This window comes from Pan troglodytes, chromosome 4 (assembly GCF_028858775.2).
Source record: "Pan troglodytes isolate AG18354 chromosome 4, NHGRI_mPanTro3-v2.0_pri, whole genome shotgun sequence".
NCBI lineage: Eukaryota > Metazoa > Chordata > Mammalia > Primates > Hominidae > Pan > Pan troglodytes.
The window spans coordinates 155,526,898-155,552,354 of record NC_072402.2 but is presented as its reverse complement, the minus strand read 5'-3'; the positions used below and the strand labels follow the sequence as shown (position 1 = coordinate 155,552,354).

The following is a 25,457-nucleotide window of genomic DNA, read 5'->3' as shown; positions in this document are numbered from 1 at the left end:
AAAGTAGGTCTGGATGGTGCTTTTCCATGGCTGCCATACCCATGTACCATGAATTAAACTCCCCCAAGGGAACTCTAGGGAGATGACCACATGAAATAAGCAGTCAGTGTCCATTGTCTACACTGCTTCTCGCAACACACATCATTAACATAACTGAGTATATATGTATATATATATATTTTTTGAGATGAGTTTCGTACGCGATCTCAGCTCACTGCAACCTCCACCTCCCGGGTTCAAGCGATTCTCCTGCCTCAGCCCCCCGAGTAGCTGGGATTACAGGCATGTGCCACCACGCCCAGCTAATTTTGTATTTTTAGTAGAGACAGGGTTTCTTCATGTTGGTCAGTTTGGTCTCGAACTCCTGACCTCAGGTGATCCACCCACCTTGGCCTCCCAAAGTGCTGGGATTACAGGCGTGAGCCACCACATCCGGCCTTTTTTTTTTTTTTTCCTTCAAAACGTGTGTTGGTTTGGCCTTACTAAAAGTGTCAGCTCATTTAGTAAAATATATATGTTTTCCTGAAGAGGAGTGGGTGGAGCATTTTCTCATTTATTTTTCTACCATGAACATATTTGAATTGCCACAAAGAAGTTACTATGGAAACTGCTCTCGAACTTGCAAGATAAAAGGTAAAAATGGAACACTTTGTTGAAATGCAAATAGTCTCTGGAGATCACTTTTTAACAAAGTCTCCTGGTCTGATTTTTCTGAGTCCTTTAAAGGCTCTCTTGAATTAGAAGCGGACAGGCAGATTTTTTGGCTTTACATTCCAGATGGCTCCAGGTGACTGTGCAAATGTCACAGGTGACAACTCTAGGATGGGTCTAGACGTATGCAAACTTGGTTTTGGAATGAGCAAAGAGGCTGACAGTGCCCTGCTGTGAACACCCAAACAGGCCCAGGGGAGGGAAGGTGGTTGTTTTTGGGCCAGGCCCGTTCTGCAGGTGTACTCTGGACTCACTTGTTTGAAAGTTAACTTGCTGAGCTCTTATTTATGCAAAGTAGTTTCTCTTTCTTATCTCCTCTGGCCACATTCCATCTCTGGGATCTTGAGCTGGATAGTCTTTTCAACAAAAAAACACAAACTTCTTATTTGAAAGCCCTATTCCTCTACCCATCTCTGCTCATCTTTACCTGCCTCTCCCCACCCACCTCTCCAACTCACTTCGTATCAGCCCAAGTACTCCTACCATTACAAAGCTCTGAGATAACTTTGGATTTCTGCTTGTTGTACTTTTCTGCCTGTCAATTCCTTCAACCTTGCTTCTTTCTCTTGGGGCCTCAATCCGAAAGCCTTACTGAAACTTTTTTCAAAGCTGCTTTCGGTAATTAAGTGAATGCAACTTGGAGAGGGTTTCCTGTAGTCTCAGCTACTTGAGAGACTGAGGTGGGAGGTTTGCTTGAGCCCAGGAGTTTCAGATCAGCTGGGGCAACAGAGTGAGACCTCCAGCTCAAAAAAAAAAAAAAGAAAAAGAAAAAAGAAAAGAGGTGGTTTCACTTGAGGGACCAGGGTCCGAGGTTGTTTATTTGGGATTATTGTTACCTAGCTTCATGACTAGCAACCATCAATTTCACTTCTTTGTGAATTGGAGTCTTTATTTGATCCTTTCGAGGGATCCTCCCATTTCAACCTCCTAAGTAGCTGGCCTCACAAGAGTGTGCCCCAACGCCTGGCTTTTTTTTTTTTTTTTTTTTTTTTTTAAAGATTGGGCTGGCGGGGGGATCTCACTTTGTTGCCCAGGCTGGTCTCAAACTCCTGGGCTCAAGTGATCCTCCTGCCTTGGCCTCCCAGCCTCCCAAAATGCTGGGATAACAGGCGTGAGCCACTGTGCCTGGCCTGTAGAACCTAAGATTGGCCTTTTAAGACGTCTTTTCAGGCTTTTGCATGTCTGACAAACGGATGACCCCACCCAGACCAGCCACTCCTCTGCTGGCCCTCCATCAAGAAGCCAATTCAGCAAAGGAGAACCATTTTCCATACTCCTCTGATTGCATCCCTAACCAATCAGCAGCACCCATGCCCTAACCCTCTGCTCACCAAACTATCTTTGAAAAACTCTAGCTTCCAAATGTTCAGGAAGATTGATTTGAGTAATAACTCTGTCTCTCAAGTGGCGTGGCCAGCCTCATGTCAAACTCTTCACTGCAATGACTTGGTCGCAGTGAATTGACTTTATCTGTAAAGTGGGCAGAAAGAACCCGCTAAGCAATTACACTATCTGCAATTATCTTAAATGTTTCCTTGATTATTATATGTTTCTTCCAATTACCTTTGAATTCCAAGAGAGCTGGGTCTTTAACTGTATTCCCCACTTCTGGAACATACAAGATGCTCAATAAATATTTGTAGAATGAAAAGAACTGTAAAATTTCAGCAGATGGATCAAATGAAACTTAAGGTTGCTTGTAGCTTTAACATGAGCATCGATAAAAATGAGTAAGTAGAGAAGGAAGTGATGACAACCATTGCAACAAAGCAATGGAAGCAATGTGCATATTTATCCTTAAAAAACACAAACCTGTCATATGTATGTGTATGTGTGCGTGTATATATAATGTTGGCTTTTTAGTTTCCCGTGGAGTGTGAACTGAGTTTCTCAGGTTTATAGTAAAGCATTTAACAAGGATTTCAGGTAGTTGTCTAAATATAAAACATTGTATCATAGAATTAGAGCGGAAAAGGATTTAGAATACAAGTTCTTCAATTTTACACGGGTGGAAACTAAGGCCTAGAGATCTAAGTGTACTTGGGCATTGGGAAATAAATACAGCGATGTGTCTGTCGATGAGGAATGCATATGCCAATCATACTTCTGTATAATCATTACTAATAACATAGTAATGCTGCCTTACATTTGAAAAGTGTTTGAGTGTGACTAGACCCTGCACCAGTGGTTCTGAAACTTGAGCGTGATCAGAATCACCTAGAGGATTTGTAAAAGCACAGATCGCTGGGCCCCACCTCCAAAATTTCTGGCTCGGTAGGTCTGGTGCCGGGGACTGGGAAAGCTTAAGAGAAACCATCCCAACTCCTCTCAGCTCTCTCAACTGAACCTCTCAGCTCTCCCAACTCAACCGGCCGAGCTCGGCACTCAGGGAAAACTACAAGTCCCGGCGTGCCCCGCGCGCAGCGGCGGAAAGTCGGGCACTTCCGCTCCACGCAGCGCCTGTGCTGCCGCGTCTCGACGTGTCACCGGCGGCGCCGCTGCTGTGGCAAAGGAAGGAGCTGACTGGGGGAGTTCGAGGCGGCGGGCGGCGGTGACCCCGGCCTGGAACTGCCCCGGTACGGAAGTGTTCCGGGGTCCGTGGGGAGCAGGAGAGGGAGGCGGCGGACCGTCCCGCGCGGGGCACGATGTTGAACATGTGGAAGGTGCGCGAGCTGGTGGACAAAGCGTGAGTATCGGGGGGCAGTTGTGGCCGAGGCCCACGTGGGGGAGGGGGGAGGGGGAGAAGGAGCTGGCCTTGGGCTAGGGGTTGCCCACGTCACGCCCCCTGGCTCTGCCAGCCCCATCATGGCGGCGGCCTGCTCCTTCCCGGCCCCGGGCCTCATCCCCGCCGGCGAGGCTGGGGAGGGACCCTCCCTCGTTTTAAAAAAAACATCCTCTTGGCCATCCTTCTCTCCTTTCCAGGCCTTCCCGTCCCTTCCCCTATTCCAACCCCTGGGTGCCGACGCTTTGGTCATAAGGGGCGGGTTGTTTGGCGCTGGGTCACTGCCCTGGCCGGAGGACTGTCTTGGCCCCAGGCCGTGGGCTTTGCCTCCTGGGGAGCAGGGAAGGTTTGGGGGTGGGGGGCACAATGCACTGGTTCCCTGTGTCCCTCAGGGTGTAGTACGGAGAGACCTTAGACCTGGTTGGGGTGTGTCTTTTATCTTCCTTGCCTCCTCTTAATTCCTAATGAACCTGAAGTGTTGGAGTGGGTGGTAGTAGTGTAACAAGTGGCTATTGTGGTCAGCCAGTTACTCAAGAAGAGACTCATCCTTTGCTTTTCTAACACTAGTGAAAGTAGATTACTATATGACTTCTTGCGATTTTTTCTTCTGTTTCTTTTTCCACTACACATCATTTTTGGTGTGCTACTTGTTCCATTCGATTAAATTAAGAGGTCATTAAGAAATGTCCTCTTAAGGAAAAAAACAACCCAGGTTTATATCCTGTTGATCTGCTTTTAAAAGCAGGTAAAACGACCAGTACGTAGTTGATTTCCTTTAAGACTGAAATAACTTTAGTCTCTTACTTGCACAAGGAAAACCTTAACTTTTAAAATGAGTATATCAGATATAACAGTGGTTAAGTAAGGTCTTCTAGGCCAGCAGGAAATAAAGTTTAAGAATTTAAGCAGTCCTCTTCCTTTGGGGCTTTAATGATTATGCAATAAGTGTGGTGAGAAAAACAGTTGATTTGTGCCACCCACCTAACCTAAAATCAGGAAGTATAGATAGCAAACTGTTTTCTTGACACCAGGAAACAAAGTAATTTCCAGTGCCTTGTCTGATACATCAGATAGAACTTAGAGCTTGACAATATTTTTATATTTTCTGTGCTACCAAGAAGGCAATAGAGTGCCTAAGGAGCACAGGTTTCAGAACCTGCAAAGCTGGGTTCAAGCTTTATAACCTTGGGGAAGTTACTTATCCTCACAGTGCCCTAGTTTTCTCTGGTACAAAATGAAAATGCAACGATACCTACCTTAGAATGTTGTTGTGAGGCTTAAGGGTTAAGGGATTGTATTGCATATAAAGCCCTTAACAGAATATGTTTAGATTAGTGTACTTTTGAAACTAGCAAATGTTTTGCATTTAGAGTGAAATAAACCTCTTTAAGAAAGAAGCTTCAAGTTTGAAAAGTGATTTGCTTTAATAATTTTCCTTTATAACAACTCATTTGGCTATTAAGGCTTCAGCTATTTATTTCGGACTATTTAGCTATTTATATATTCTTTGCTTTTGCTTACCAAAGATGAAATAAACTAGATCTTTTCCAGATCTAGGTTCATTGGCATTTTTTTAGTATATTGTGTAAAGATTAGGATATCAACTTAAATAGTTTTTTAAAGGCCAAAAGAAGACTAAAAGCTATCTTTTTTTTTTTTTTTTTGAAGGGGTCTCATTCTTTTGTGTGTTCATAACTCACTGCACCCTCCAACTCCTGGGCTCAAGTGATCCTCCCACCTCAGCCTCCCAAGTGGCCAGGACTACAGGCACGCACCACCGTGCCTGGCACTGCCTCTTTATTTCTCAGTCAGAGGTCAGAAGAATAAAACCATTAAGAAACACCTTGTTCTCTTAGAGGACCAAATTTGTGGTACTCAAAAATTTGAAGAGGCTGTACGTTGTTCATAAGACAGAAATCGAGGCAATATTCCTACTATTGTTGTACCTTTCATATTTGCTTATCACACTTGTTACTAATCTTCACGTGCTTTAGGTTAAATTTGCCATGTAAGTAGTTATCTAAAGGAAAAGCTATTGTTGAAAAATATTATCTATCTTTTTACTACCCAATTTAGGATGTAGACTTGAACCAAATTATTCAAGAACATAGAAGAATGTTGTCACCAAAGACTTTTTAAGGCTTTTGTGGGTGTCTGACACATATTAAGATTAGAACATGAGGTTGATTTACTGATGAGTACTTGGGATTTTAATTTTCATCTTTTCACTGGCAAGAAGAGAAGAAATTCTTCCCCCCAAATGTAAGCATCTTACAGAACCGTGGATCTGTTAGACTGTGCACCTTATAATGCCATAATAGACGTGCATCCATAGAATGGTTGGTCTGATTATCAGAGGTATAAAATGATGAAGGAACTTGCAAATGAAGAAGCAGTGACGTGATTAAGGGCTATTCAGATAGATGGATCAATAGAATGAGGGCTTATATGAGAGAAAGGTTAGGGGTTTAACTATCTGGTTCATATTCTGGCATTACCTTTTTAATTAGCTGTATGTATGATTTGAGGCAGAATCACATGAATCTCCAGACTTTGGCTTCCTTATCTGTAAAATGAGGGGACCTGGCTAGAGTAAGACTTTTTCCACCTTTGATGGCTATTGGAGAAATGCATTTCCATCAAGGAAAAATAGTTGGAACTAGTTTTTACAATAGCAGACAAATTTTGGAGCCATTATCCTCTGTAGACAATTTAGGCTGAAAAGGGAAATTTTCTTAAAAAGTGGTAATCAATAAATGTTATACTTAAATATTTTATGCAATAAATAAGACCATGACTCAGGAAGACTAGGACTTTTAGTGCATATTGATACCCAGTGAGGTTTTACTTCAGAAAAAGAAATGTACTCTTTGAAAAATGTGTTTCCTGGAGCCACTCTTAGATTCAGTATGGTAGCGGCTCTTAAGTGTAATGATGTATTTCTTTTTTTTTTTTTTTTGAGATGGGGTTTCGCTCTTGTTCCCGGGGCTGAAGTGCAGTGGCGAGATCTCAGCTCACTGCAGCTTACACTTCTGGGGTTCAAGCGAGTCTCCTGCCTCAGCCTCCCTAGTAGCTGGAATTACAGGTGCCTGCCACCACACCCAGCTAATCTGTGTATTTTTAGTAGACACGGGGTTTTGCCATGTTGGCCAGGCTGGTCTCGAACTCCTGACCTCAGGTGATCCACCCATCTCAGCTACTCAAAGTGATAATGATGTATTTCAAACACTGGCTTTTGAGACCTTGAAGACTTTTTCTGGAAGTGGGGGTATATTTTCCACAATCGCTGCACCTCCTGGTGGCAGTAGAGGGATTTGTTTTGCAGAACATTGTGGAACTGAGGGAAGCAGATAAAGCCATAGGCCTGCCAGAGCTTGGAATGCCAGTATCTTCCCACTCGTCAAGTTGCATAAAAGGCGATGTGGCAGGAAAGGATAAGTGGCACCATTCCCACCAACTAGGAGCACTAGCTTAATCATTGTCATCCTATGACCTATCTTTACTTGTGGCTGTAATAAAATTGGACATGTTTATATTTTGTCATCCTATACATGGTAAAATTGAAAGTTGCTGCAGTTCTATTTTCTCTCCAGATTTGAGGAATGTAATGAAGGTGACATGGTAGTGGTAGATCAAAACTGCTACTTATTTGTTCAAGCTCAGCGAATCCTTCTCTTTCCTTGCAAGGAGTAATATTAGTGGTAAATCTCTTTCATCAGTGACCCGCCCCCCCCCCCCTTTTTTTTTTTCGGAGACAGTTCACTTTATCCCCCAGGCTGAAGTGCAATGGCGTGATTTCAGCCCACTGCAATCTCTCCCTCCCGGGTTCAAATGATTCTCCTGCCTCAGCCTCCCGAGTAGCTGGGATTACAGGTATCTACCTCCATGCCTGGCTAATTTTTGTACTTTTCATACAGCTGAGGTTTTGCTATGTTGGCCAGGCTGGTCTCAAACTTGTGACCTCAGGTGATCCACCCACCTCGGCCTCCCAAAGTGCTGGGATTACAGGCATGAGCCACCTTGCCCAGCCTCAGTGGCCCTTTTTTTGATAGTGATTCAAACAGCTCTGGCTAAGGTCCTAAGGCAACAGCTATGGGTAGTCCATTTTAAGTTATTCTCCTAAGCATAGCTTGCATTTTCCCTCATAAGTTGATTTTTATTGATGTATATTTGCTTGGTTTTAGTTCCTAAATGTTTAGATAATGTAATAGAGCTGTAGAAACTGCTGTTCTAGTCTCCTGATTCCAGAGGGAGAAACTTTTGCTTTTATAAAGAATAGTATATTCATTTATTTTAACAGGCAATACATTTGTTATTTATTGGATTAGTAGTCTGGTTTCTTTTTATTTTTTATTTTTGAGACAGGGTCACACTCAGTTGTCCAGGCTGGAGCACAGTGATGCAAACATGCACACTGCAGCGGGGACCACAGCTGCGCCTCCATGCGTGGCTAATTTTAAAAAATTTTTTTGTGGAGAAGGGTTCTTGCTATGTTGCCCAGGCTAGTCTTGAACTTCTGGGCTCAGGCAGTCTGCCTGCCTCAGCATCCTGAAGCGCAGGGATTACAGGCGGGAGCCATTGCGCCTGGTCTAGTACTCTATTTTCTGAACTCGAAACATAAAATACCTGCCTTCAAGAACCTTGCCACTACAAATATGCTACAACTTGAACGGATTATTTTTCTTTTCTTTTCTTTCAGTCTGCAGATATCATCCCCTTTATTTTCTTTATCTTACCAGTAAATCTCTGTTCAGTTTGCTTCTTGGAATTTGAAAGCAGAGATAGTAAGATAGTTGTCAGCTTTCTAGTCTTCCCATGTCAACTTTTCTTTGAACCAATTATAAGTAATTGTTATTGCTGAAACAATGAATTGATTATTCTCCTCCTTTTCTAGTAACTGGACACAAGTAGATATTAGGAATTTAATTCCAAAGAAAGATGAGTTTGGTTTATCTCTGCTAGCATTTCTTAGGGGTAATTTTCTGTAGTTTAATCTATTTAGTGCTACTGTCAGGGTGCTTTTAAAAAGCACTTAACTGCCTCTTTATGTTTTCTTGCACACTTTAGTATTAGTTTACAAGCAGTTTTTCTTTTTTTTTTTTTTTGAGATGGTGTCTCGCTCTCGTTGCCCAGGCTGGAGTGCAATGGTGCGATATCGGCTCACTGCAACCTCTGCCTCCTGGGTTCAAGCAATTCTCTTGCCTCAGCCTCCTGAGTAGCTGGGATTACAGGCCCGTGCCACCATGCCCGGCTAATTTTTGTAATTTTAGTAGAGACGAGATTTCGTCGTGTTGGCCAGGCTGGTCTTGAACTCTTGACCTCAGGTGATCCACCTGCCTCAGACTCCCAAAGTGCTGGGATTACAGGCGTGAGCCTCCGTGCCCGGCCTACAAAGCAGTTTTTCATCTATTTACTGATATGTCCATTGAAAGTACTTAGCCTTTTTTATTTTGAGTGCCATTTGCTAGTAATCCAAGGTTTCACAATATGGCTCCACAGTTGAGTCTTTTTCTGGACTTTTTTTTTTTTTTTCTTTCTTGAGATGGAGTCTTGCTCTGTCTCCCAGGCTGGAGTGCCATGGTGTGATCTCAACTCACTGCGACTGGCCTCCGCCTTCCAGGTTCCAGCGAGTCTCCTGCCTTAGCCACCCAAGTAGCTGGGATTACAGGCATGTGCCACCATGCCCAGCTAATTTTTGTAGAGACGGGGTTTCATCACTTTGGCCAGGCTGGTCTCGAACTCCTGACTTCATGTGATCCGCCTGCCTTAGCCTCCCAAAGGGCTGGGATTACAGGCATGAGCCATTGCCTCTGGCCTTTTGTATGCTTATATTATTTTCCTACTTGTTTCCAATGTTTGTTTTAATGAAGATCACTTCACAGATTCAAAGTACATTTTTAGTACTTTTGAAGGTTCTTATATACAGTTAACTTTTTAGTCTCAGCTACCTTTGGTGACAACATATTTTACTGTTTACTCTTCTGTGTTTTTCAGGTTAACGCTTCATGTGAGCTTTCCTTGTTTAGCTTAATTATGTGTGTTTATCCATCTATGTATTTTTATAATAATTTGCTAGCCAAATATACTTTGCCACTATACTTAGGTGCCTCCAGATGGTGTTTAATAAATCTGGGAATAGCTAGTGGTTCAGAGGTGAGAACTGGATTGAAATCTTAGGTCTGCTACTAGAAACGGTGATCTTATGTGTTAGAATGGTATCTTTATTTCTCTGTAAAATGGAGATGATATTTTATAGGATTATGAGGATTAAATGTGAAACAGTATAGTACTTGACATACAGTAAACTCTTGAAACATCTATTACTGTTATTACTGTTACACACAAAACAGTATAACACTAGAAAAATCAAAGGAATACAGTGTTTGTGAAAATAGAGATATCATTGTCAGACTAGGTTATTTGTAAGTATGTAGGAACTATATCTTCATCCATGAAATCATTATTTTCAGTGAGTACTCTCTCTTAAGACTCAGTTTAGCCTACATATAGGACAGCTAATTTAAATACCTCTGTTGTTTATGCCTTGTATTATTTTTGCTAAATCATAAATGGCTTCTACTTTAATATTGCAAAGCATATTGCAGAAATACCCTTTCAAAAGACATGTTGAGGAATAAAGTCTTTGGAAAGACATATTGCGAATTCCATCTGCCAATTCTTAATATTTTGTTCAGCTTGTTTTGTGTATTCTCAAGATTTTAAAGTAACTGCTAATGTAAAACATTTCTAAAACATAAAAAGATTTATTTCATAAATGCAAATTGAAGCAGACAATTTATTCTTAAGAGACTGAACAATATCAAGAAAAAGAATCCTCTAAAATATGTGATACCAAATTCATGATGTTTGACAATGGACAAACAGTATACACAAGGAAAGCACATTGGAGAAAGGGCTTTCTGGTTATTCAACCCCTCTTCCAAATTGGCAAGAAATTATTTGGCTTACCAGGGCTCTTTTGCCTGAAAATTAAATACAGGTAAAGGAACATAATATATTCCTATGTTTGAGCCAATTTATAGCTATTTATTACTTGTGGATAGATTTAGCTAACGAATTATTAAATGTGAGTGATTTTGTTAATGTGCAGCAGTGCACATGAATGGTTTGTACTTCATTTAAGAAGAGTCTAGTTAGCCAATTTTAGAATATTTCATTTCTTTTTTTTTTTTTTTTTTGAGACGGGGTCTTGCTCTGTCACTCAGGCTGGAGTGTAATGGTGCCATCTCTGCTTCAGCCTCCTAGGTTTAAGCGATCCTCCCAAGTAGCTTAAGCGATCCTCCCAAGTAGCTGGGACGACAGACACATGTCACAACGCCCAGCTAATTTTTGTATTTTGGTAGAAATGGAGTTTTGCCGCATTTCCCAGGCTGGTCTCGAACTCCTGAGCTCAAGCAATCTACCCACCGTGGCCTCCCAAAATGCTGGAATTGCAGGTGTGAGCCACTGTGCCTGGCCTGGAATATTTGTTTTGACATGAATTTTATTTAGCTTCTCAATTCTTAGGACAGTATTTAAGTTCTAGATAACTTTAATATAAATAATCTTTTATAATTTTGCACACACTCATCATTATGTGGTAAACGTACATGCGTGCTTTTTCAACAACTATTGAATGAAATGTTTCATTCAAGAATTCTCATTCAAATAGCTTATATTTTTATAGTAGAAAAAAGGCATGCATTGAAAATTCAATTTTCGGGTTTTTTGTTTGTTTGTTTGTTTGCCATTTGTTTTCATGCATTTTTAGTAAATCATTAAAGAACAGTGCAAGGCCAGGTGCCGTGGCTCACAACTGTAATCGCAACACTTTGGGAGGCCGAGAAGGGAAGATCTCTTGAGCCCAGTAGTTCAAGACTAGCCTGGGCAACACAGACCTTGTCTCTACAAAAAAATTAAAAAATTAGCCGGACATGGTGATGCATGCCTATAGTCCCAGCTACATGGGAGGCTGAAATGGGAGGATCACTTGAACCCAGGAGTTGAAAGCTGCAGTGAGCTGTGATTGTGCCACTGCACTCTAGCCTGGGCAACAGAGTGAAACTTTGTCTCTAAAAAAATTTTTTTTAATATTAAAAAAAAGAACAATGCTAATAGGCATACTGAGCCTTTTTCTATTAATTTTTCTCATACTAATTTTTCATTTATCACTTTTTAAAGTGACTTAGGTTATACGGTTGAAACTACATGTCTTAATTTGTAGTTAAACCCCCATGGTTAAATAATTTTTTTTTTTTTTTTGAGACAGGGTCTCACTTGTACCCAGGCTGGAGTGCAGTGGCATGCACGATCTTGACTCACTGCAGCCTTGACCTCCTGGGCTCAATCCATCCTCCCACCTTAGTCCCCCAAGTAAGAGGGACTACAGGTGCTTACCACCATGCCCGGCTAATTTTTTATAGAGATAGGGTTTCGTCATGCTCCCCAGGCTGGGCTCAAACTCTTGAGCTCAGGCAATCCGCCCGCCTCAAGCCTCCCAAAGTGCTAGGATTATAGGCGTGAGCCACTGCGCCCAGCCAGTAATATCCTTAGTTTGATGTATTTGGCTTATAAGTTCGGTACTGAATGGGGCTTTGAAGGATGGCCTGTTTCTCACTAAGCATGTAAAATGTTTAGCCCTGTCATCTGCTGTCCACTCAGCAGCGAGAGGGATTCTTTAAAAATACTTTAAAAATACTAAGTCAAATGGGTTCAGAACTCTCCAGTGGCTTCTCATCTCATTGCTTAATTGCCTGTATAGATCTGGCTCTTTGTTGCCCCGCCTCTGATCTCTTCTCCCACCACTGTCCCTCACTTTCTCTGTTCTGTTCAGTGGACCTCCTGTATTACATAGTATGCACTCACACTCGTCACTATTTTTTTCTGTGCTTGCCTTCCTCTGTTACATGTATTCATCTCCTGCCTCTGATATGCAAGTTCCTTGAGGGCAGGAACTTTGTTTTGTTTACTGCTGTATTACTAACTCTTAGAACAATTATGACACATAGTAGGCGCTCAGATATTTTTGAATGAATACATTAAATTTGGTAAGTTGATATTTATTACAGAGGATATCCTTTAAATCCAGATATTTCTAATAATAAAAGCTAATAGTTATTGAGCATTTGCCATGTGCCAAGAACAAAGGTGACAACATTGTTATGTTCAATTTTCTTATGAGGAAATTGGGCACAGAATGCCAAGAGTGTGCCACAGATAGCACATCTAGAAGATAGTCTAGATTTAAATCTAGATGATATACTTTCAGAATATATATTTAGCAGTTTATGCTAATCTTTTACAAGACATCATGTAAACAAAAAAATTGTTATACAGGCATACCTCAGAGATATTACAGGTTTAGTTCCAAACCACTGCAATAAAGTGAATATTGGAATAAAGCAAGTCATACAAATTTTTAGTTTCCCAGTTCATATAAAAGTTATGTTTCCACTATGTGGTAGTCTATTAAATGCACAATGGTATTATATTTTAAAAAGTACATACCTTAATTTAAAAATATTTTATTGCTAAAAAGTACAGCCATCTGAGCTTTCAGCAGGTATTTATCATTCTGCTGGTGGAAAATCTTGCCTCCATGTTGATGGCTGCTGACTTATCAGGGTTGTGGGATTGCTGAAGTTTGGGGTGGCTGTGGCAATTTCTTAAAATAACAATGAAGTTTTCTGCATCATAGATTCTTCCTTTCACAGATGATTTCTCTGTAGCATGCAATGCTGCTCGATAGCATTTTACCTAAAGTAGAACTTCTTTTATAATTGGAGTCAGGCTGGGCGTGGTGGCTCACGCTTGTAAATCCAGCACTTTGGGAGGCCAAAGTGGGCAAATCACTTGAGGTCAGGAGTTCAAGACCAACCTGGCCAGCATGGCAAAATCCTGTCTCTACTAAAAATACAAAAATTCGGCCAGGCACAATAGCTCACACCTGTAATCCCAGCACTTTGGGAGGCTGAGGTGGGTAGATCACTTGAAGTTAGGAGTTTGAGACCAACCTGGCCAACGTGGTGAAACCCCGTCTCTACTAAAAATACAAAAATTAGCTGGGCGTGGTGGCGGGCGCCTGTGATCCCTGCTACTCAGGAGTGTGAGGCAGGAGAATCACTTGAACCCCAGAGGCAGAGGTTGCGGTGAGCCAAGATTGCATCACTGCACTCCAGCCTGGACAACAGAACGAGACTGCATCTCAAAAACACAATTAGCCGGCATTCTGGCGCACCCCTGTAGTCCCAGCTACTTGGGAGGTTGAGGCACGAGAATCACTTGAACCCGGGAGGCAGAGGTTGCAGTGAGCGGAAATAGCGCCACTGTACTCCAGCCTGGGGGACAGAGTGAGACTCCACCTCAAAAAAAAAAAAAAATTGGAGTCAGTCCTCTAAAACTCTGCTACTGCTTTATCAGCTAAGTTGCCCACTCCAGCCTGGGCAACAGAGCGAGACTGCGTCTCAATAAAGAAAAAAAAAAATTCTTAGGTCGGGTGCAGTGGCTCACGCCTGTAATCCCAGAGCTTTGTGAGGGAGAGGCGGGTGGATTGCTTGAGCCTAGGAGTTCAAGACCAGTCTGGCCAATGTGGTGAAACCCCATCTCTACTAAAGATACAAAAATTAGCCAGGGGTAGTGGCGGGCCCCTGTAGTCCCAGCTACTTGGGAGGCTGAGGCAGAATTGCTTGAATCTGGAAAGTGGAGGTTTCAGTGAGCCAAGATAGTGCCACTCCAGCCTGGGCGACAGAGCGAGACTCCATCTCAAAAAAAAATATTTTTTTTTGGCCAGGTGCAGTGGCTCACACCTGTATCCCAGTACTTTGGGAGTTCAAGGCACGTGGATCACTTGAGCCCAGGAGTTGAAGACCAACCTGAGCAATATGGTGAAACCTCATCTCTGCTAAAAATACAAAAATTAGTCAGGTGTGGTGGCAAGTAGTCTCAGCTACTCAAGAGGCTGAGGTAGGAGGATTACTTGAGCTCAGGAGGTCAAGGCTGCAGTGAACAGTGATGGTGCCACTGTACTCTGGCCTGGGCAATGGAGGGAGACATCATCTCAAGAAAAACAAGAAAAATCTTTGTTGTCATTTTAACCATGTTCTTCACTGGCAGTAGAGTCCATCTCAAGAAACCACTTATTTTGCTCATCTAGAAGAAGCAACTCATCATTCAAGCTTTATCATGAGATTACAGCAATTCAGTCACATCTTCAGGCTCCGCTCCTAATTCTAGTTTTCTTGCTGTTCTCACCACATCTGCAGTGACGTCCGTCACTGAAGTCTTGAACCCCTCAAAGTGATCCATGAGGTTTGGAATCAACTTCCAGACTCCTGTAAATGTTGATATTTTTACCATGAATCACAATTTTTTTTTTTTTTTTGAGACGGAGTCTTGCTCTGTCGCCCAGGCTGGAGTGTAGTGGCACGATCTCGGCTCACTGCAAGCTCTGCCTCCTGGGTTCACGCCATTCTCCTGCCTCAGCCTCCCAAGTAGCTGGGACTACAGGTGCCCACCACCACGCCCAGCTAATTTTTAATTTTTAAGTTTTCTGTAGAGATGAGGTTTCGCTATGTTGCTGAGGTTAGCCTTGAACTCCTGAGTTTAAGCAGTCCTCCTGCCTTGGCCTCCCAAAGTGCTAGGATTACAGGTGTGAGCTGTGCCCAGCCACTAATATTCTTAATGGCAAAACTAGTATGGTGAATTCTTTCCAGAAGGTTTTCAATTTACTTTTCCCAGATCCATCAGAGGAATCACTAGCTAGGCAGTTACAGCCTTATGGAATGTATTTTCTTAAATAATAAGACTTGAAAGTCAAAATGACTTCTTGATCCATGGGCTACAAAACGAACATTGTGTTAGCAGACATGAAAACACTCATCTCTTTGTACGTCTCCATCAGAGCTCCTTGGTGACTCCTTGTCCATGTGAAATAATATTTTGAAAAGAATCTTTTCTTCTGAGCAGAGCAGTAGATCTCAACAGTGGGCTTAAAATAATCAGTAAACTATGCTATAAACAGATGCGCCATCATTTAGGCTTTGTTGTTCCATTTCTATAGCACAAGCAGAGTAGATTTAGCATAATTCTTAAGGGCCCCAGGATTTTCATAATGTGCAGTGAGCACTGGCTCACAGCTGTGTTAGCCCATGAGAAGAGATTCAGCCTGTCCTTTGAGGCTTTGAAGCCAGGCACTGACCTCTCTAGCTATGAAAGTCCTAGATGGCATCTTCCACTGGAAGGCCGTTTCATCTCCATTGAAAATCTGTTTAGTGTAACCACCTTCATTAGATGATCTTAGCTAGACCTTCTGGATAACTTGCCATAGCTTCTACATCGGCACTTAACTGTTTCACCTTAAATTTTTCTCTTATGGAGGCGGCTTCTTTTCTTAAACCTCATAAACTTCTGCTAGCTTCAGCTTCTCTTTTGCAGCTTCCTCACCTCTCTCAGCCTTCATAGAACTGTATAGAGTTAGGGCCTTGCTCTGGATTAGGCTTTGGCTTAAGGGAATGTTGTGGCTAGTTTGATATTCTATTCAAACCACTCAAACTTTCTCCATATCAGCAGTGAAGCTCTGTTTCACTTATCATTGTTGTGTTCACTAGACTAGCACTTTAAATTTCCTTCAAGAACATTTCCTTTGCATTCACAACCTAACTTTTTGGCACAAGAGGCATAGCTTTTAGCCTGTCTCAGCTTTCAACATACCTTCCTAACCTTAATCATTTCTAGCTTTTGATTGAAAGTAGGAGATGTGCAGCTCTTCCTTTCACTTGAACACTTAGAGGTCATTGTAGGGTTATTAATTGACCTAATGTCAATATTGTGTCTAAGGGAATAGAGATGCCAGAGGAGAGGGAGAGCGGCAGGAATGGGCAGTCAGTGGAGCAGTCAGGACACATTCAACTTACTATTAATTAGCAGCGTGGTTCATGCTATCCCCAAACAATTACAATAGTAACATCAAAGATCACTGATCACAGACTGCTATAACAGAAAGAATAATGAAAAAGTTGGAAATATGCGGCCGGGCATGGTGGCTTACACCTGTAATCCTAGCACTTTGGGAGGCGGAGGCAGGCGGATCACGAGGTCAGGAGATCGAGACCATCCTGGCTAACACGGTGAAACCCCGTCTCTACTAAAAATACAAAAAAAAATTAGCCGGGTGTGGTGGCAGGCACCTGTGGTCCCAGCTACTTGGGAGGCTGAGGCAGGAGAATGGCGTGAACCCGGGAGGCGGAGCTTGCAGTGAGCCAAGATCGCGCCACTGCACTCCAGCCTGGGCGACAGAGCAAGACTCCGTCTCAAAAAAAAAAAAAAAATTACTAAAATGCTTAATGCAAAGTTGCCATAAACCTTAAATAGGTGTGAAGCACAGTAAAGCAAAGCACAGTAAAATTAGGTGTGTCCATATTTCGCTATCAGAAAGGTGAATTAGTAGTATATACCTCACACAAATTAAAAAATTACTTGGGAAAAATTTATAGTACTTAATTTTTATTTTATTTTATTTTATTATTATTATTTTGAGATGGAGGCTTACTCTGCCACCCAGGCTGGAGTGCAGTGGCATGATCTCGGCTCACTGCAACCTCCACCTCCCAGGTTCAAGTGATTCTCCTGCCTCAGCCTCCCAAGTAGCTGGGATTACAAGCGTGTGCCACCACGCCAGGCTATTTTTTGTATTTTTAGTTGAGACAGAGTTTCACCATGTTGGCCAGGCTGGTCTTGAACTCCTGACTTCAAGTGATTCGCCTGCCTTGGCCTCCCAAAGTGCTGGGATTACAGGCGTGAGCCACTGCACCCAGGCTACAGTACTTAAGATTCTGAACCAAATTCAGTTGCAGTGTGTTCTGTTTTCCACATATGCACCTATCATGGAAGGAATTTTTTCTGACCTCTTGCAATATTCTGAATAATGACTGTGAGGTCGGTGACCCTTAATGAGAGGGAAGCAAATAGATGTTTCCATAGGTGAAAAAGAAAATCTTCACTGTTGTTATGAAGGTGTTCTCTGTAAGCAATTGTAAAAAATATTTTTACATTTGTTGAGCTGTATTATGTGCTTCAGAATCAGTGGTCCTCTGTGACCAACTTTTAAAAGTTCTATAATCCTGTGATCTTTATGTTTTGGTCAGTTCGACATGCCTCATTGTGTGCTATGTCATATGAATAGGATTTATGCACAACTTTTTCCAATTTTTCTTATGTTTAGTGTGGATAATTTGGAATAATGTTCTTTAATCGCTTATGTACCATCTAAGTACTATATTTCTGGCATAGGATGTAAACATCTAGACGTTATACAGTAACTCAAAATACATTATTGATATCCTTACTAATCTTGGCTGACCTTGTAAGGGTCCTTCACTGAGTGCTTATTAAATAGCAACCACAAGCCCTGTAGAGTACTATAAGACATGTGACAGATCTTAGGGTTCCAGTAGGCAGCTTACGGTTCTGTAAGGCATATGCATATGAAAACTGCATGAAAAATAGAAAATGACACAAGATGATATATCAGTGAGTACTTTCTTAGAAGCTAGTTCTGTCATAAACGAAAGAAGGTCCATATTATACCCTAATCAAATAGTGCAGATTAAATAATTTGAAATATAAATGTTTCTTTTTTGAGAACTTGAGGGGAAAATACATTATAAAGGTCATCAAAATTTCAGTAGACAGGTTCTAGAAACAGTTTTCCTTCATGTCAGAAAAGTCAAGTCTAGTTTTTGAGATTGGATAATACATCTAAGTTTAATTACTGGTGAAAAATGAAAAAAACTATAGCCTACTTAATTTAAACAGAATATCAAGTATTTGAGTTCACAAAGAGATGGTATCACTCTTACCACTGTTGAGATATAGGATTTTTCATTTTATCATTCTGTTAAGGTTTTTTACAGTTATATACTTTTGATTAGCATCTGATATTTGGCAATACATATGAATTTAATCAAGCAGAAGAAAATCTATAGATGATACACTCAGACTGTACAATATCAAGCCCATGTCTGCAAAGACGTAATTTTCACATATTGTGCCAGTGCAGGATGTCTCATATTGTCATTTTCTTAGAAGGCTTTTATGCCTTTTTTTAAGGCTAACTGATTTTACTACTTTTTTTAGATGTTGTCCTGAGGAACAAGATAATACATTTCATAAAATTGCCTTAATAGAGTGTTTTAAATGGAGCACCACCTATTTAAAAAGATAACTGGTTGTGAGTGTGCCACAGTTGATCAAATTTCTTGGAGTATTAGTTTTGTTTTTAAATGAAGAGTGAGAAGGGTAAGTGGAGGAGGGACGTGAGTCAAGATACTTCCTCTACTTCTGCTGTATAAAATGAGGATAAGGTCTACCTTCCAGGTCTGTTAAGAGAATTAAATAAGCTAATATGTGTTAAGTTACAGTAAAAGGAACAATCACTATTGTGTAAGTTATGCAAACTTTATTCTTATTCTTTTGGGACACCCACTACCAACAATATCCCAAAGCCATGTTGGTATGTCAAGCAGTCTTAAGATGCTTGTTGTTTGTAAATTATTTACCATTGTGTTGTCAGTAAATTATTGTTCTTTTTTTTTTTTTTTTTATGTATACTTGTTTTATTCATAATTTGTCGTATTCTGGGATACCAAAAGTAATAATGGCTGAACTTAACAAAATTTGTAACCTCATCGTAATATCCACTGATCCATCTCATTCAATGGTAATAGTCAATGTTTTCTAAAGGAACATAAAAACAAACATGCACACAATTGCACAGTTTTCATAAAGGTCTATTTCATTATTGGTGGGTAGCGCATTTAACAGTTAAATACATTTAAATAATGTATAGGTGACTGCAGGACTGCAGCATTGGTAACTAGATAACCAATTCAACTAGAAACCAGCTAACAAAGAACTGTCTAAATACTTAAAATACAGCTCTTGTTGAGATCATCCTTTGTTTTGATCATCTTCTTGGGGGAAAAAAGCCTGCTGCTGGTCACAATGGAAATATATTAAGGCCAAATCTTCTGATATCCATTCCCAAAGGTTTCTTTCAGCTGGATTAAGCCTCCAACTCCAGGGCGAGCCCAACCTTGTGGCCTCCAGCATTAATGCTCTTCCCGTCTACCAGAGCAGAGAGTGTAAGCTTCACACCAGGCCTCAGAGTCTGAGTATAGCCTACTCCAATTAAGCTAGAGTTGTTGACTTTTGCAGAAATGGAAGCAGTGGGATCCAACTGATATTTAGCTGCAATGCCAAAACGAGTGCAGTTGGTACCTGATGTCCAAGCAAGGTTTACTGAAGTGTCAAGATCTTCACAAACTTTCTGATAAATTGATCCTCCAAATTCTGTCCCATCATTGACATTAGTGTGTAGCTGGAAGTCCCCAGTCCTATAGCCCACTGCAAAGTTATTCCTTGTCAGCTTTGATTTGGCACTGTCAAAGGTCATCTGGTAGCCAGCAAGCCAGCCCTCATAACCAAAGACAGCTGAACCATGGATTGCAGGTCCAGCAAAATCAAAGTCAACATCACAACCAAGGTTTATACACTCCCTCTTGTAAGAAGACTTGATTTTACCACTTTTCTTTCCTGTGTTTGGTGAGAAGGTAGTATCAAATGTCAGTTTCAAACCTTGACAAATCTGGTCTTCAATTGCGATTTCTGTTCCCAGAGTGTTATCAGTGTTCCACTTTTCTGTGAAAGTCAGACCATACTCACACCACTTGTATTTGGTCTCCAAGGTCCCAGTAACTTTACCAGTGTCTGTATTAGATGAACCGGACGTTGAAAATTCCACGCCACTGCAAGACTTTGTTTTCACATCCAGTTTCACCAACCCAAAACCAAATCCTTTGTTGAAAATATCTCTGGCAGCTTTGCCAAGGTCAGCATATGATGGAGGAATACACATTGGACGCGCCCAAGTCTGTCCGTGGGTCGCCATGGCGAGGCCGCGGGAAAAGGGGAATCTGCTCCAGAGCGGCCACGTGGACCGACAGCGCCCCGGTCCTGCAGGTGGGCTGCCTCCGTCCGTCGGTGGGGATCGGGAAGGCAGAAGCTGCTGGGCCTTGGATCAGGCAGCTATCCGCTATTGTTCTTTACTTTTGTTTTATTTCTTTAGTTTTGTCATTGTGCGGCATTTTCTGAAGTTGTTAAAAAGTTAAAAATTTAGATGAACAAAGGCCATTTTTAGGTTCCAATTAATAGGAATTAAGTTGGGAAATAAATTTTTATAAAATTTAAACCCCTTTAACAGTAAAATTTTTATCTAAAAATTATTTTAGTGGCTATCTTATCATACCTGTGAAAACTAGAATTGGGATCTAAAATACAAATAAAACCCTTGGGCTCTACTCATTTTTGAGTACCTTGGATATTTGATCTTCTTGTGAAACCAGTCTAACATATGATACCTCTGGCAAGAAAAACACCTCACCGTCCTTTCTTTTATAAAACAAAATCGATTAACTTTAAAGAGCAAATAAGCTGTGCAAGTGGCCTTAAGCAACTGCCAGCAATAGGAAAGAATATTTCATGGTTAAACTTACACACAAAACGATGTGAGTCTGAAGTTGCTGTAAGTACAGAATAGGAGTGTTTTGCTTGTTAAATAGAAATAATATTTCTATACTTTGTTTCTGTAAATGAACCCTAGGAGCTTAAACTTTTAAAATTTATTGAAAATTGGATTTGAGGAACTTGTACTGGAATAGATAATGTGTACCACAAGATATGCAGTTGGATTTGTAATGGCTAGTATTTGCAAAGCAACTTTCAAATAAATATTTTATGGTAAATATTCAACAAAGTTTTTCTAATAAGTGGGGTGGATATTCTAGTGATTTAGAGTCATAAATAGTCTGTTACCATCATATCCAAATATAACATTTTGCTAGTGTTTATTAACTTCTGTCATTAACTAGAACAATTATAAGACCTTTTTAAAGTGTCCTGGAGTCTCGCTCTATCACCCTGGCTAGAGTGCAGTGGCGGATCTCGGCTTACTGCAAGCTCCGCCTCCCGGATTCATGCCATTCTCCTGCCTCAGCCCCTGGAGGGTATTTTTGTGTATTATTGAGTAAAATGACTTTTAAGATTTTTTACTTATAAGTACTTAAGACTGCTTGACATACCAACATGGCTTTGGGATATTGTTGGTAGTGGGTGTCCCAAAAGAATAAGAATAAAATTTGCATAACTTACACAATAGTGATTGTTCCTTTTACTGTAACTTAACTATAAAATAAGATTTTAATTATCAACATTCGGTAAAAGTATGTGTTTTAACTCTAGTAAAATTTCCTTTACATTAAAACTTACATCTATATCTAAAAGCGTATAATGTTCATGCTGCATTTTAACTCTTCAGTGAGTTAGTGGAAGAATGATTGCACTTGAGAGCTACTTATTGGCTAGTTCAGCTCTGAAATAAATGTTCTTCAAATTGTAAAATCAAGAAAATGACAGCTCGGCTGGACGTGCTGGCTCATCCCTGTAATCCTAGCACTTTTGGAGGCTGAGGAGGGAGGATTTGTTGAGCCCGGAAGTTTGAAACTAGCCAGGGCCACATAATAAGACCCTGTCTCTACAAAAAATATAAAATTAGCGAGGCTCACAGATTATGTGATGTGCACGCCTATAGTCCCAGCTACTCAGGAGGCTGAGGCAGGAGAATTGCTTGAGCTCCGCAGATGGAGGCTTCAATGAGCCCTGATTGTGCCAGTGCACTCCACCTGGGCAACAGAACAAGACACACACAAAAAACCCGAAAAAAAATGATGGCTCAGAATGAAAAGGAAATACCAACCAATCCTTTTCTTTTTTCTTTTTTCTTTTTTTTTTTTTTTGAGATTGAGTCTCACTCTGTCACCCAGGCTGCAATGCAGTGGTACATCTTGGCTCACTGCAACCTCTGCCTCCCCAGGTTCAAGCGATTCTTCTGCCTCAGCCTCCCGAGTGGCTGGGACTACAGGCGTGCACTGCCATGCCCAGCTAATTTTTGTGTTTTTAGTAGAGATGGGGTTTCACCATGTTGGCCAGGCTGGTCTCGAACTCCTGACCTCAGGTGGTCTGCCCACCTCGGCCTCCCAAAGTGCTGGGACTATAGGTGTGAGCCACCGTGCCTGACCTTTTTCTTTTCTTTTTTAAACACGGGCTCTTGCTCTGTCACCCAGGCTGGATTACAGTGACACCATCATGGCTCACTGCTGCCTCAACCTCCCGGCATCAAGTAGTCCTCCCACTCTAGACTCCCGTGTAGCTGGAACTACAGGCATATGCCACCATGCTGGCTAATTAGTTTTTGTATTTTTTTATAGAGACGTGGTTTTGCCATGCTGCCCAGGCTGGTCTTGAACTCCTGAGCTCAAGCAATCTGCCTGCCTTGGCCTTCCAAAGTGCTGGGATTGCATGTGTGAACCACTGCACCTGACTACAACCAATCCTTTTCATGAAGTTTGACTTTGTTCCAAGTGTATGTTACTTATTGAGGCATATTAAAAAGAAAAAAATATATACACTTTTCTTTTTTTTAAAGAGACGGGGTCTCACTGTGTTGCTCAGGCTGTTCTCGAACTCCGAACTCCTGGGCTCAAGCAATCCACTTATCTCAGCCTTCCAAAGTGCTAGGATTACAAGCGTGAGCCACCATGCCAGCCAAAAATATATTTTTTTATTGAGATAAACGACACATAAAATTAACAATGAGTAGTAAAGAGAATACATGTATACTTTTTATCCACATTCATCCATTTTTAAGATTTTGCCATCTTTGCTTGTCATTCTCCCTCCCCCACCCCCATCTTTTTCTGTTTACGCAAACGCACACACATACACACACACACTTACTTCCCTCATCCATTTGAAAGTAGGTTATATACATCATGCCCCCTTTGCTTCAATGCTTCAGTGTGCATTTCCTGAGAATAAGGATGATTCTTTTAGATAGCCACAGTGTAGTTAAAAAATATTCCGAAAATTTGACATTGAAACAAGTTTTACCTCTTCCATATTCCAGTTTTGTCAGTTGTCCCATTCCAGGATTTCATCTATTTAATTGTCATGATTCTCTAGTCTCTTTTAATGAAGAGTTTCTTAACCTTTCTTTGTCTTTCACGACAGGCATTTTGGAAACTACAAGTCAGTTTTTTGTTTTTTTTTAAATAGACTATTCCTCAATTCTTCTTCTCTTTTTTCCTTTTTTTTTTTTTTTTTTTTTTTTTTGAGGCAGTCTCACGCTGTTGCCCAGGCTGGAGTGCAGTGGCGCAATCTCTGCTTACTGCAACCTCTGCCTTGTGGGTTCAAGCTATTCTCCTGCCTTAACCTCCTGAGTAGCTGGGACTATAGGCCCATCATGCCCAGCTAATTTTTTTTGTATTTTTAGTAGAAACAGCCTGGTCTCGAACTGCTGAGCTCAGGCAGTCTGCCCACCTTGGCCTCCCAAAGTGCTAGGAGTGAGCCATGGTGCCTGACCTCCTCTTTTTTCTTTTGAGCACCCTTAGCTTCTGGTACAAAGATGTTTTAGGCTTATCCTGAAACTTTGACTGCTTCAGCCCTGGAATCAGCCATTTCTCTGAGGACTCCTGGCTTTGGTTCCACTTAGTGGTAAAGCATATTTTTAAAATAGAGATTATACAGTTGATTATATGTATAGATAGATAGATAGATAGATTTTTGTTGTAATTAGGAGATTACTAGAACTTCTTGGTATGCAGGATCACCTGTAGTCCAGAGTTGGCACATGGGACAAAGTTCTGGTTTTTTTTTTTTTTTTTTTTTTTTTTTTTTTTTTTTTAAGACTGAGTCTTGCTCTGTCACCCAGGCTGGAGTGCAGTGCACAATCTCGGCTCACTGCAACCTCCACCTCCCAGGTTCAAGCCATTCTGCCTCAGCCTCTCAAGTAGCTGGGATTACAGGTGCCTGCCTGCCACCACACCCAGCTGATTTTTGTATTTTTAGTAGAGATGCGGTTTCACCATGTTGGCCAAGTTGGTCCTGAACTCCTGGCTTCAAGTGATCCACTGACCTTGGCCTCCCAAAGTGCTGGGATTGCAGGCATAAGCCGCTGCACCTGGCCTGGGACAAAGTTCTTTGGAAGTGTGGTGATGATACTTTTCTTTTGAGTAAAGCTTAAGGTTTTATTTTCTTTTTTTGATTGTTTTGTTTTGAGGCAGGGTCTCCCTTTGTCACCGAGGCTGGAGTGCAGTGGCACGATCATGGCCCACTATAGCCTTGACCTCCTGGGCTCAGGTGATCCTCCCACCTCAGCCTCCCTAGTACCTGGGACTACAGGCATACACCACCACATCTGGCCAATTTTTGTACTTTTTGTAGAGATGGGGTTTTGCCATGTTGCCCAGGAAAATCTCAAACTCCTGGGCTCAAGCAATCCGCCCACCTCCCAAAGTGCTGGGATTATAGGCATGAGCCAGCACACCTGGTCTGTTTCATATTATTAAATCTAAAGAGAATAAGATTTGTGAAGAGCACTATATTTCTGTTCTATTTTCACTACTTGTAGCAATGCTATTTGGTTTTTTAAAATGAGTTAAGTGTGAACAGACAAAAAGCATATGCCACACAAGTGTATGTATTGTAGATAATGGTTGTGATTATGGCAATAACATGCTCCCATAGAATATATTCTTCCTAACAATATTTCTTGTTACAGCCTTTCACCTGTAATTCATAGTTCTGTTATATTGCAACTGCTTTTGGCTTTTGAATTGTTTATACCAGCAACTGATTACTGAGTAATTTAAGAGTCTCAATTATGGCAGCACTATTCTAATTAAACGCTGGCACTTTATTTTGCAAATAGAAGTGTAAACTATCCACGTTTGCAAAATTTGTAGAAAAAAGTATTGAGAATTTATAGATAAAATTAAGATGTACATATTAAGCATGTACTTAGGCTGGCATTACTCACAGAGTAAATATATAATTCATTTGAAATATGAAATCCTTGACTTAGGCTGGATGCTGTGGCTCACGCCTGTAATCCCAGCATTTTGGGAGGCCGAGG

The 25,457-nt window shown here is 41.2% G+C and overlaps 1 protein-coding gene, 1 long non-coding RNA gene and 1 pseudogene across 3 annotated transcripts in view; 1 reads left to right on the top strand and 2 right to left on the bottom strand.

The window, feature by feature from the left end:
* Positions 1-534: 534 nt before the first annotated feature.
* Positions 535-3,108, bottom strand: LOC107974744 (uncharacterized). The gene is made up of 3 exons (XR_001717721.3): positions 2,967-3,108; positions 2,275-2,319; positions 535-1,067 (listed from the first exon to the last, which is right to left on the bottom strand). It is a non-coding gene; the product is annotated as an uncharacterized LOC107974744 (long non-coding RNA).
* Positions 3,109-3,129: 21 nt separating this feature from the next.
* The window catches only part of CLINT1 (clathrin interactor 1), a 74,654-nt gene continuing 52,326 nt past the window's right edge, over positions 3,130-25,457 (top strand). For both annotated transcript variants that reach the window (XM_016954127.4, XM_016954126.4), the window contains exon 1: positions 3,130-3,397. In XM_016954127.4, the coding sequence (XP_016809616.3) occupies positions 3,357-3,397 (41 nt within the window). In that variant the 5' untranslated portion in view covers positions 3,130-3,356. The remainder of the gene's footprint in view (positions 3,398-25,457) is intronic.
* On the bottom strand, positions 19,198-21,599 carry LOC471721 (voltage-dependent anion-selective channel protein 2 pseudogene; annotated as a pseudogene).